The sequence below is a fragment of the Emydura macquarii genome, unplaced genomic scaffold (genome assembly GCF_026122565.2).
Source record: "Emydura macquarii macquarii isolate MOO-44397 ecotype Brisbane River unplaced genomic scaffold, CSIRO-AGI_Emac_v2 contig_751, whole genome shotgun sequence".
Taxonomy (NCBI): domain Eukaryota; kingdom Metazoa; phylum Chordata; order Testudines; family Chelidae; genus Emydura; species Emydura macquarii.
In genome coordinates, this window is record NW_027130888.1 from 39740 (window position 1) to 53120 (window position 13381).

The window sequence follows — 13381 nt, forward strand, 5'->3', positions numbered from 1 at the left end:
AGCAAACTTAAGCATGAGTTTAGCTGTAAGCCATCAGTGATACTTCTCTCATGGTTACAGTTTAGCACCATATTTTTTTTTAGATCAGTGCCTTAGATCAGAATATTCAAAGGAGATGAGTTTTAAATTCATAATCATTGAGTGTTTGGACAAGAAGTTATGACAATTTGAACCACCTGAATTAGTTTTTTAAGAAAACCAATTGTAATAATCCATTGTAACGAAAAAGGAAAGGGAAATGGGGCATGCTAAAATGTGTCAAGTCAAAACAGTTCAAGGCTCACAGACAATGTTTATCATGGCGTTCTTGTAAATAAGCTATGGAGTAAGAAAGATTCACATAAATTCTTTGATGAATAACATCAAATAATGAATACTTTCAAGGAAATCATTTATCTGGACATCAAGAGTCATAAACAACAAAAAGGCTCAATAATTGGCTTTTATTATCTAGCTATCTAGCAAGCTAGCTATCCACATACTCTGCTTTTAATTAATGTGAATATAGGGTACACAAATACATACAAACCTGGTAGGCACGCTGTAAGGTTACCTTAAATGGTTTTGAAAATCCCACTAGGCACCTATATACGTTTAAAAATGGAAATTCTGAATAAAGATTTGATTCACAACCCTCAAAAGGATGTTATTGAAATGTTTTGTTTTGATCATGTTGAAGTAAAACAACCCTTTAGAATTATAATAAATGCCATATAAATGCTATATAGTAATGTATATAGTAAAATATTCAGTATAATGGAAAATAAAATATATTAAAGTATATAAAATGTATACATATAATCATGTATTACATATTAAATTTTAATATTTTACAACATAATAGAACATACAAATAATAAGAACATGAGTATGGCCATACTGGGTCAGACCAATGGTCCATCTAGCCTAGTATTCTGTCTTCTGACAGTGGCCAATGCCAGGTGCTTCAGAGGAAATGAACAGAACAGGGCATCATCAAGTGATCCATCCACCCTCATAGCTTCTGTCAAACAATCAAAACAAAACAAGAAATCTGGAACAAAATGAAATGGGAAAGTAGATACACAAAATATTAGATTTTGAATATTTTTGTGTGGAACATTTTGCCCAAAACCGGCACATTTCTGCAAGTTATTTGAATATCAACAAAACAGCATTTTGCAAAAGAGAACAGTTTCAACAATTTTTTTCTGTCCATCTCTACATCTATTATTACAAAAGGTGCTTCCCTTTGTTTTCAACCTCCCAGGTCCCTGCTGAAGTGTGTTGAGGATATGGAGAAGAGCCATCAGACCTGTGTGGCTGAGACAGAGTTGCAGGGATCCTCTGATTTCCAATCATTGCAAGTCCTGCTCTTTCTGCTGGTGTTCACCTTCTATGTGATGGCCCTGGTGGGGAACACTCTGATTGTTATCATACCGATTGCTGACTCTGCCCTTCACACCCTCATGTATTGCTTCCCCAGGAATTTATCCTTCCTGGAAGATCTGCTACACCTCAGTCACCAAGCCCAAGATGCTGGTGAACCTGCTGTCGGAGACCTAGACCATCTCCTTTGCGGGCTGTGGCGCTCAGATGTTTTTCTTTGTTCTCTTTGGCATTACAGAATGCTGCCTCCTCTCTGTCATGGCATATGACCGATACGTGGCCATATGCCATCCCCTGAAATACACCCTCATTATAAACCAAACCCTCTGCACTCAGATGGCAGCTGGTTCCTGGACCATTGGTATCCTGGTGACGTTTGGACACACCCTTTCCATATTTACGCTGCCTTTCTGTAGGTCTAATAGAATCAGTCATTTCTTCTGGGACATTCTCCCTGTGATGAGACTGGCCTCCACAGACCCCCGCCAGAATGAAGTTGCTCTTACTATCCTTACGGTGTTCCTTTCACTGGTTCTGTTTTTGTTCATCCTCTTGTCCTACAGATGCATCATTTCCACCATCTTGAAGATGCCCTCAGCTGAGGGCAGACGCAGACCCCTCCCGTGGTCTGATCTTACCCCTTCCGTCAGTCCCATGTTAATCAGAGTTTCCGGCTGGGTAGAGTCGCTCCTTCCCTCTTGCTTTTTTCTGTCTGTCCTGTTTGTGTCCATGTTCAGTCTCTCACTGCAGAAAGCAAAACCTTGCTGTTCACCAGGCCCCCCATCTCTGTGCCATGGGTTTAAACTGTGACGTTCCATTCTCTAGCTGCCTGTTTTCCCGGGGCAGGGAGGGGAATTCATTCAAAGACCATAAAAATCAATGACCCCCAAAAGCCTAGTCTTGACAGCTGTCAGTGGTGGTCCTTCAGGCAGGTGTCAAAACCTGTCCCAGTCAGGGTAGCTGTCTGGAATCCAGCACAACATGCGGCCCCTGAGAGACAGCAGGAATGTGCCGTCAGCTTGGCAATAATTCCACAACACAGAATTTAGGATTTCATGCTGTCATATCCCTCGGAGTTACACAAGCAACCAATAAACCAACAGCCGACATAACACAAGCCGAGTTTATATGCCCAAAAGGAAAAGACCCAATGACCTCATCAAGTTCACTAGACTTTGATCTGGCTGCTGCTTTTATGTGGAAGGTATTCAGCTAGCCCAGGGATGGGTGGCACTACAGAGACCTGAGAGAGACACATAGATAGATAAACAGATTCTGATCTTATTTCCACTAGTGTAAATCTACAGTAACTCCATTGACCTGAGTTTGTGTGTGTTAGAAATAATCAAACTGGTTGTCCCTGGGCTAGACTGGGGAGACGGAAACCTTTATTGCCTGCTTGTTCCACCTTGACGCCGCGAGTGAGCAACGGGGGGTTACTTTACAATTATTTTATCCATAACAGTCTGTAAATGTATACATTTCCAGCAATACCCCATAGACCCTTATTTGGTTACATTGACACCTAAAAAATGAATATTAACAACTACATGATGAATTCAATTATACCCGCCCCTGTTTGTTGTTTACAGGATCACCATACAGAGGTCAGGCACATCACCTTAAAACCTATTAATTTTACACTAACATTATTTGAAGTAAAGGTATGCCAGGGGGGAAGGAAAATAATGCTTTCTTCCCATTCTGGCCTTGTGCAGGAGTGATGATAGTTAGCCGCATCCCCTACGGAGACGGCCAGAGAGGGAGAAAAGAAGAGAGATAACAGACTTTAACTAGAATTCACACCAATTAACGGAAACAAAGTTTCTCCAAACTTTGACCCCATTCCCTGTAGCTTAGGCCTGACCATTTGTCCAGCTTTTAACTCTTTACTCTCGTACAGTGTGCATTTATGCTACTGTAAATACCCCTTTGCATGTAAAGAGATTGCAAAGCATGTTCTCACAGAGACACTAATATCACCCACTGATTACATTTCTATACACACACAGAATTAAATCACAGTCAGAGGAAAAAGATGGACCTTTAATTTTTAGTGGATAACCACCACCTTGTCAGTTTCCGCATAGAAGCTTTGATCTCCTTGTTTCTCATGCTATAGATGATGGGATTCATGACGGGAGGCAGCACGGAATAGAAAACAGCCACTATGAGATCCAGCCGTGATGACGTGCTGAAGAGGGGTTTCAGGTAGGCAAAGGTGCCAGTGCAAGTAAAGAGGGAGACAACAGTGAGGTGAGGCAGGCAGGTGGAGAAGGCTTTGTGCCGCCCCTGCTTAGAGGGGATTCTCAACACTGTGGTGATGATCTGAACATACGACACAATTATAAAGAAAAAACAGCTTAGCAATAAGCCTACACTACAGACAATAAGCCCAGTTTCAGTGAGGTAGGAGTCAGAGCAGGCGAGCTTGAATAGCTGGGGAATTTCACAGAAGAACTGATCCACCTTGTTGCCTCTGCAGAAGGAGATTGCCAACATCTTCCCGGTGTGCAGGGCAGAATTGAGAACACCGCTGGCCCAGGCACCAGCTGCCATTTGGACACAAGCTCCCCTGTTCATCACTCTCTCGTAGTGCAGCGGCTGGCAGATGGCAGTGTAGCGATCGTAGGCCATGACGGTGAGAAGGAAAAAATCTGTTCCCAGCAAGAAAATGAGGAAAAAAACTTGGGCGACACATCCAGGGTAAGAAATGGAGCTGGTGTTCATGAGAGAATTGGCCATAGATTTGGGGAGAGTGACAGAGATGGAGCCAATGTCTAGGATGGACAGATTGATCAGGAAGAAGTACATGGGGGTGTGAAGGTGGCGGTTGAGGGCTATGACTATGATGATAAGAAGGTTCCCCATCAAGGTTGCCAGATAAAGCACTAGAAACACCACAAAGTGCAAAATCTGCAGCTCCCGCACCTCAGAGAATCCCAGGAGCATGAACTCTGTCATGGTGGTTCGGTTGGACATTTTCTTTTTCAGCACATTGTGTCCTGCCTGCGGAGGGAAGGAGAAGGGCAACGGTGAGGATTAGACCGACCGAGAGAATGACCCTGATTCCTCTCTCCATAATAACTGACGATGTGACTGTCCGAGCACAGCCCTGATCACATCCACTGAGCAGGGGCAGTGAGGGCTCCTCGCTGCGGAGAATGAGATGACTAGTCCGGTGCATTATCCCACTGATGTCAATCCACACAAGTCCCGGAAGCTGGGTCAGTTCACATCATGTGAATATCTGAGCCACGACCTGGCTTAATAAAATGCAGTAAGAAGATGGAACAAGGTACACGCTGAATCCAACAGTCCTAGCAAAGAAAGTCCCTCTACTGTGACCAACTGCAGGCTCACAGCTTGGGCCTGGAACTGAAACTGTAAAACACCGGCACAGCTTCAATCCCATTGCCAGGGAAATGCGACATAGACTCACCCAGCATCCGACACGGCCACTTGGCTGTGATGATTCCACGTAGACGGCCTGCTGCCAATTCACACATTGATTTATGGCCCCCAGTGCCAGCCACTCTTACAAAGCTGTGTCACGATGGGTTAGTGGCACGGCTCAGTTACTGCTGTGCTGTATCATTTCTCTTTGTGACTTTATGTCTGTGCTGTGCGGGTCAGTGACAGTCAGGACACCTGGGTTCTGTTCTTGGCTCCGCCATTGACCTGCTGTATGACCTTCAGCCAGTCACTTCCCCTCCCTGGGATTCTCTTTCCCTCCCTCCCTTTCTCTGCCTGGTCTACTATGACTGTGAGCTCTTTGGAGGATGGGCTGTGTCTTATAATGTGTGTATTTTCTGCACCTCATTACGATATTTGTGTGCTCAGCTGTAAGCAGTGATGGAGCCTGATTATGGTGCTAGACAAAGAGGTTTCTAGTCCCAGAGACCTCCTCCCTGTCCATCTAAGCTCCATGTCAGGATAGACAGATCCGGCTACTGGGTGCAACTCTGAAATTGGGTTCAAAGCTCCTAGTCCCATAATCTGTGGGTATCAGCTTTGCCGCTTACTCAGTTTTACTTTCCTTTGAAACAGAAATCAAAACAGATGCAATAGAATGAATGGGATTCCAGTTATGATGTAATTAGACAACATTAATGTTCCCCACCCTTATTTGAAGTTTAAGTCTGGTTGGAAAGTTTCAGTTGAATTTTGGTTGGTTGGTTGAGTTTTTTGGATGGAAAATTGTTTTTTTTTTTTAGCAAAACACTGTTCTCACAATGTGTCTGCTTTCCTTCAAGATGTGTGATGTTTTCTTAGAAAACTGAATACTCAGCAAGCAACCTTGTTTGGTTTTCAGCTTAAACTTTACACTCTTCAGCTGAAAGTTTGCAGTTGCCTAAAGCTGAAAAAAAAATTGGGTTTGGAGTTTTTGATGAAAAGTTGAAATTTTCCACAGGAGGAATTATTTTTCCCCCTGACTATCCCTAGTTGTTTGAGTAACTTAACAGTGAAATCCTTAGTGAGTGCTGACAGTAATTCTGATTCACGGTCTTAAAATTCCCTTGTATGCTAATCCCCACACATATATTTAATGGAAATAGCACACTTACTGTACTGGCCTCTGTGGATTTTTTACCAACAGGTGATGACTCCGGTCGTCCAGCTCCAGGATTCTTCGGTCATTATCTATCTATCTATCTAGATGCCAAGGACACAAGTGTTTAAGCATCATCTCACCCCTCACTCTGAGTATGACCTGACAGAACTAGACTCAGACCAGCTGCTCTCTGCAGCTGAGCAGTGTGTAGCTGGCTTTGAGCATCACTGGCATTAAAGGAGCGATGCTGCGGGAAGGTGATTTACCCATGTCTATTTCCTAAGGGCTTGTGGGACTCACCCCCGAGAGACCTGAACAGCTCAGAAGCAGAGTCCCAGAGGCAAAACTTCATAGACTCATCCATTTTAAAGTCAAAAGGGGCCGTTCTGCTCCTCTAGTCTGACCCCCTGCCTAGCCCAGGCCCTAGGATCTCCCCCAGGGTTTCCTGACTCCAGCCCAGCTTGTGTGCTTTCTGTGTGCCGGGATTACCAAGGGATTTGGGCACCTAAAGGTGGGACAGGTATATACTGGGATTTCCCAAAGCTCCTAAATCTGCCAGGTAGCTAAATCCCATGGGCATCCAATGGGATTTAGGCATCTAACTTGCTAAGGTGTTACTGCAAATCCCACAAGGCAACTGTCATCTTCTTTAGATGCCTAAACCCCTTTGTAATTCTGACCCCGGGTCTCTCTTGGCATCTTCCAAGGCCTGGGCTTCTCTTGATTTTCAGAACTATGAAGGCTGGGATTTGCAGAGGAGCCTAAGGGAGAGTAAGGCATGCACGTTTTGGGGGCCTAACTCCCTGAGACTGCCTTGACAATCCCAGCCTACAACGATAACAAGGGCAGCCAGGCAGCAGGGGTTATAGAGAGGAGGTCAAGTCACCTGGAGATCTTGCGAGCTAAGCCCAGCTACACAGATGAATTACCTCAGCTCTCCGTGCCTCAGTTGCCCCAACTGTAACCTGGTGAAGAAGGCCGGGCACTGGAGGAATAATTCATAATAGATGGTGTAAAAAAGGGGTTATGCAAAACTTAGTTTTAGTTGAACTCCTAGCCCCCAGAGCCTTGTGTTCAGCCTTGTGTTCTGCCTCCCCAGTCACTTCAGCCCCTCCATTCTGGGCAGTAACCCCCTAACTGAATCCCCTCCCTTCCACTTTGGCCAGGCTTCCCAGCCAGCTCCCTTCCCCCATCGCACTCTGCCAACTCTCTCTAGCGAGTCCACTCACCCCTGCACCCAACTCCATCTAGCACCTGCCCGCAGACCCACCCTCGCACAATTGAACAGGTCTAGAGTCCTTTTCTTTCTTTCTTTCTCCATCTTGCCAAGTGACTCTTTCATCCTTTAACCACAGTGGAACAGGAAACCTCTGTCTTTTCTGCAGGATATTTCTTTATATTTTTTCAAAGCAAGCAGAGGAAGAACAGAGCAAATAATAGAATCATAGAACCATAGAGTTGGAAGGGACCTCAGGAGATCATCTTGTCCAACCCCCTGCTCAAAGCAGGACTAACCTCAGCTATATCATCCCAGCCAAGGCTTTGTCAAGCTGCAGCTTAAAAACCTCTAAAGATGGAGATTTCACCACCTTCCTAGATAACCCATTCCAGGGCTTCACCACCCTCCTAGTGAAAAACTTTTTCCTAATATCCAACCTAGACCTCCACCATTGCAACTTAAGACCACTGCTCTTAGTTCTGTCATCTACTACCACTGAGAAGAAGCCTAGCTCCATCCTCCCTGGAACCCCCTTTCAGGTAATTAAAGGCTGCTATCAAATCCCCCCTCATTCTTCTCTTTTGCTGACTAAACAAGCCTAGTTCCCTCAGCCTCTCCTCATAAGTCGTGCTCCAGCCCCCTAATCATTTTTGTTGCCCTCTGCTGAACTCTCTCCAATTTGTCCACATCCTTCCTGTAGTGGGGGGCCCAAAAATGGATACAGAACACTAAATGTGACCTCACCAGTGCCAAATAGAGGGGAATAACCACTTCCCTCAATCTGCTGGCAATATTTCTACAAATGCAACTTAATATACCATTACCCTTCATGTCAATAAGGGCACACTGTTGACTCATGTCCATCTTTTTGTCTATTGTAACCCCCAGGCCTTTTTGCCATAGTACTGCCTACCCAGGAAGCTCACTCTAGAGGATAAAATATCTGAACGGTTTTATTATAGGTATGACGGTTTGCCCATCCTTAACAGAGGGGCAGGCCAGCATGAAAAAGCAGCTATATATTGCAGAACTGAATTTTTTGAACAGACTATATGGGACAGAGAACTTTGGGAACTGGGATATAATGACTCCCCAGGTGACGCAACAACCATGTGGAGCCCTGATACTGTGTCCATTGTGTAGGGGAGGGGAATTAGTCCAGGTGGAGTTAGCTGGAAAAGAGCAAGTTTAGGCTGAATGAAAAAAATGAGCTGAACACACCAACAGAAAAACCAAAAAGAACTTCCTTCCCAGGAGGGTGTTTTAGGCTGTGGGATTGCTTATTCTGATAAAGGAATTAATAGAAAACCTGGCTGGAATTTTCAAAGGCATTTAACAAAGTTAGATGCTAAAGTCCCGTTGAAATCAACAGTAGTTAGGATCCTCACTGTCTCAGCCTTCTTTGAAAAGCCCATCCCTTTTCTGGATGAAAAGGTCCAACAAAATACCGTGGGGAACATTTACTGCCTAACGTATATTTTACAAACAGCTCAGTGCTGCCCTAACTCTGCACCCACTCAGGTCAATGGATGTTGGACCAGGTGAAAGAAGACCATGAAAGCACTAAAGAGCGACCTTTTCCAGTACAATGCACCGAGCTGCTCTCCTGCATGGCTCAGTCCCATGGCGGGCCATAAACTGTCACTGATACTCACAAGGGCACCAAGTTATCATAGTTGCAGGGTGAGCTGCGCCTCTGTCACCCCTCTGCAAGTGAGTCTGCTCTGGTGTCTATATCTTAGCCCAGACCCCAGGTTCCAGCACTCCATGCATCCTCCGTGCTTACCCAGTGGGCCCAAATTGGTTGAACACCTATTCTTCTTTCCTTCAGTGACCAGTGGCAAGTACAGTAACCTGACAGCCTTCTTAACCCAAAGTATTGTTAACTTTCAGCAGTAAAACAAAAGATTTAGAGTAAAAAGGATTTTCAAACTCTAAGAGAGGCAAGATAAATAACAAAAAAGTCATTGAAGGAGGCAGTCTGGAACTCTGGGCTCTCATCTCCCAGGGAAGTGGGCCAACCACCGACCCTACAGGCATTTACCCCATCACATAATGCAAAAAACGGGGGTCACCTGATGAAATTCATAGGCAGTAGGTTTAAAACAAAGACATGGACGCACTTTTTCACACCACTCACAGTCAGCCTTTGAGCTTGTTTCCTGGGGATGTAGTGAAGGTGAAAAATATCACTTGGTTCAAGACAGAATTAGCTAATATCACGGAGGATAGGTCTGTCAATGGCTAATAGCCTCAATGGTCAGGGACACAACACCATGCTCTGGGTGTCCCTAAGCCTTTGATTGCCAGGAGCTAGGACTGGATGACAGGGGGTCGATCACTCAAAGTTGCCCTGTTCTGTTCATTCTCTCTAAAGCATCTGGTACTGGCCAGTCTCGGAAGACAGAAGACTGGGCTAGATGGACCCTTGGTCTGACCCACTGTGGCTGTTCTTATTCATTCTTATATTTTCTCTCTTTCTCTCTGGCCCAATGACTGTTCCATTTTTCAGCCAGAGTGGAACTGCTCCAACTGGAGAGACTGAGGAAGTCCCCACCTTTTTGGGAGAGCTGGTTTGTGGGACTCAAACTGGTAGGTGAGCTGGAACCCTGCAGGGGAGATAGGCTGAGGAACATCTATCTTCCCATGGTTCATGCATTGCTCTGAGGGATACGTGTTTGGACGTCTGGCCTGAGATTGCAGTGCCCATATCCAGAAGCAGAAATTTAGGCACCTAGGGAACTTTTACTGCAAACATTTTGGCCTCGGCACCTACAGAGTTTGGAGGCAGCTGATCAGGGGTTTAGAGAATCCCATTGGGGCCGTTTCTGGGATTTAGGCACTTAGTACTTATGATGTGATGTCCTCTTCTAAATCTATCCCCCCCCCATTGCTTTTGAAAATCTCACTAGGTTATTATATGCATCTTTAGGCAAATAAATATCTATAGAACACTGGCCCTGTGTTTGGAAATGAAATACCAGGACTGTGTGTGTTCGTGTTTGTGTGTGTATGTACAGTGTCTGGTGCATTTGCCTCTAGTCCAAGTGCAGCACAGTTTGGTTACAATGGAAGCACAACAAGCACCGCTTCTTCCGTGTTCTCCTTCTGAGATTCGGTTTTTATGACACATTCCTATTTTGAGATGCTGGAGAACTTTGAATGTGCACAATGGCCCAGTTTCTCAATTCAGTCACTCTGGTGTAAATATGGACTAATTCTGCTTATTCCAGCTGTGTATGTATGATCAGAACCTGGCCCAAAATGTCTGTGATAAAAGCATGCTGTGTCAGACACATCACTGGTGCAACCACAGTGAAATGAGATGAGTTGCACCAAGGAGCAATTTGGTCCATGCCATTGAAAACTAACTAGCAACATTTCAGGGGACATGATGTAATAAATGTTGTTTTGAATTAATACCCAAAGGGACTAATTATAGATCCCCCATCACCAATGGGATATATTAAACAAAGACAAAGTTTAGAACCCGTCCATCGAAGAGTTCTTGTGTTGTGTTTATACATCAGTTATTGAACTCCCAAATTTCTCAGTAGCTGCAAACAGGCTAGCACAAAGGGCTTGGAAGAGTCAGCTGGGATTTTCATCCCTAGGTGTTGCTAGGAATCCAGAGAATTTGCAACTGTCTAAACACTGATAAAATGTGATAATTTCAAAGCCTTGGCACATTTTTTAGTGGACGCATGTCAAAACCCTGACTACAGCTCCAGACCAAGAACGTGGGAGATATGTGTTAATCCAATCGGAGGGGCATTGATGCCTTCTGGTGGAGTTTGATCTGTCCATCATTCAATTGTTTGTCACTTTATACCCTTAGATGGGGTAGGAGTGAATATATGCAGAATAGGTATGGAAATTTAAGTTTTTAGCGTGACTAACTAACTAATTAATGCCTCCAAAAAAATTGTGAGTTAAACACTCAAGTATGATTGCTAATAACCATGCCATTTGCTTCCAGAAGATACTTAGAACTTCATGATTCTTTATGGCTAAGATTTTCAAAGCAACCAAAGGGAATTAGGTGCATGACTGCCTTTGTAAATCACTTGGAATTGGACTTCTAACTCCCATTTAAAACCTTAACTTCACTTTAAAATCCAAGTCCGTTTGGTTGGTAAACATTGTTATGTTTATTAACAGTGTATTCAGTATTTATATGGATAGCAAATACAATGATTTGAAAGGACTTTGTTCAGGGTGTCATTATTACTTTATAGAATACACAAGCCTGTGAAAAGCTTCACACAAAATTACTGTTCCATAACAAATTATATAATAATCCCAAATAATGACACTTTAAAACACATGAGAACTCCATCAATCATGACACATATGTGATAAAGAGCCTAACATTTCTTACCTAGATGAGTTTTACACTGACTTGAAACTATTCACCTCAACTACATGACTTCTCTTTTACACCAGTTTAAGTTCGAGGGGAATCTGGACTATTGCTTTCAGTGAACTGTTCATAGATTCAAACATTTTAAAACCAGAAGAGGCCATTAGGGTAATCACCTCCTTCAAAGTCATCTTTGGAACCTCAGCTGGTGATTCCTGAATGAATCCCAGAAAGCTACAGTGAAAACAAGGGTACCTTTCAGAAAGATATCCAAACTTTATTTAAAGACCCCAAATGATGGAGAAGCTCTCACATCCCCCTGGAAATTGTTCCTAGAGATAATTTATAGATACCAAAGCCATAGGGGATGACTGTGATCATATAGTCTGCAGAACACAGGCCATGGAGCCTTCCCAAAATAATTCCTTTTCAATGAGAGCAGAACTATCAAAATACACAATTTTGATTTTAAAATTGACAGTGGTGGAGAATCACTGCTTGCCAGGACAGAATGCCGGACCTTGCACGTTTGACCCATGTTCTTTTTTCCTAGATGCATACGTTTACATTTAGCTGTATTAAAACACATACTATTTGTTTGCCCTCCGCTCACGAAGCGATCCAGGTGGCTCTGAATTCATGTGGCCTGTTTCCTTCATTATTTTCTTCACCCCCGCACTCCCGACTTTACTGCATTTCATTGTCCATCTCTTTTGACTAGATTCTGAGTCCAACTGCATCACAAGGCACTGACACAAGGAAGCGGCCATTCAGCCCTCCCCAACCTCAGAATGACCAGTGACATAGAAGACCTTGCCCAGACCAATAAGAGATGTCCCAGACTGGGGAATTGAACCCAGACAGAGCAAGAGCAGTCACATCCAACTTGGCAGCCCAAAGAATTTGTCCATGAACCAGCTGCCTCAAATCCCATGAACGTCAATAAAAAGCTATATTCCCACATCTTTGCTATCTGCTCTCTTCTCCCCTATTCTGTCTGTTTTGTCACAAGCAGGAAAAGTGACCACAAAATTCACAGCTAAGTAAAAATCCAAGAACACAGCTAACTCCACCTTCCCCAGTAAGGACTGTGACAAAAAGAAGGCATTCAAACCAAGAGCCTGTCTCTGAAAAAAGCACTTAGATAAGTTTTAATGTAGATTGTTTTGTATAACCACTCAATTCCTGAATCCAAATCCTTTATGTGTTGTATACTAATCTTTTCCAAATTTTTGCATGAGTTTTCTAATGTGCTTGCCATGAGACGAAGCATTGCAAACTTCAACCTATATTTAACTATTTCATGATGTACAGGGACAGGGTCACTGTAGCCGGGAGGGGTGGTCTCCCTCTGTGAAGGACCCAGAGCGGGATGGCCTCTGGGAAGTGGGTTGCATAATCCATTACGTCCAGGATGTACTGAAAGCTGGCGGCACTCCTGGGGAGGGGTCCCACGAGGTCCATTGCGACCCTCTCAAAAGGCGTTCCGACCATAGGAAGGGGTATGAGGGGAGCTCGTGGTACGCCCAGGGGATCGCCAGTTGGCACTCAGAGCAGGCCTGGGTTTCAGTACATCCTGAGGCTCCCAGCTAGAACCAGACCAGAGGCCCATGCCAAGGGGGAACGGCCAGTCTTACCCACGGCCTGGGAACCAGAGGAGGACCTACCCAAGTTTCCTGCTGCCTGGGAGCCGGAGGGAGACCCATCTGAGCAGTCCAGGGCCTGGGACCCGGAGAACTTGCCGGTCCTAATCACAGCCTGGGGGCCGGAGGACCTGGAGGAGCTGCCCTCCACTGAAGAGCCCATGGAGTTTCCGGAGCTGCCGCCAGTTGACGGAGAAGGATTCGTGGGATTCCCGCCCACCATCGAACCCAGG

The 13381-nt window shown here is 44.6% G+C and overlaps 1 protein-coding gene across 1 annotated transcript; it reads right to left on the bottom strand.

The window, feature by feature from the left end:
* Positions 1 to 3414: 3414 nt before the first annotated feature.
* LOC137149485 (olfactory receptor 14A16-like) lies at positions 3415 to 4005 on the bottom strand. Its single transcript, XM_067542992.1, has one exon. It carries the CDS (start codon positions 4003 to 4005, stop codon positions 3415 to 3417), a length of 591 nt encoding a protein of 196 aa, XP_067399093.1.
* Positions 4006 to 13381: the final 9376 nt, after the last annotated feature.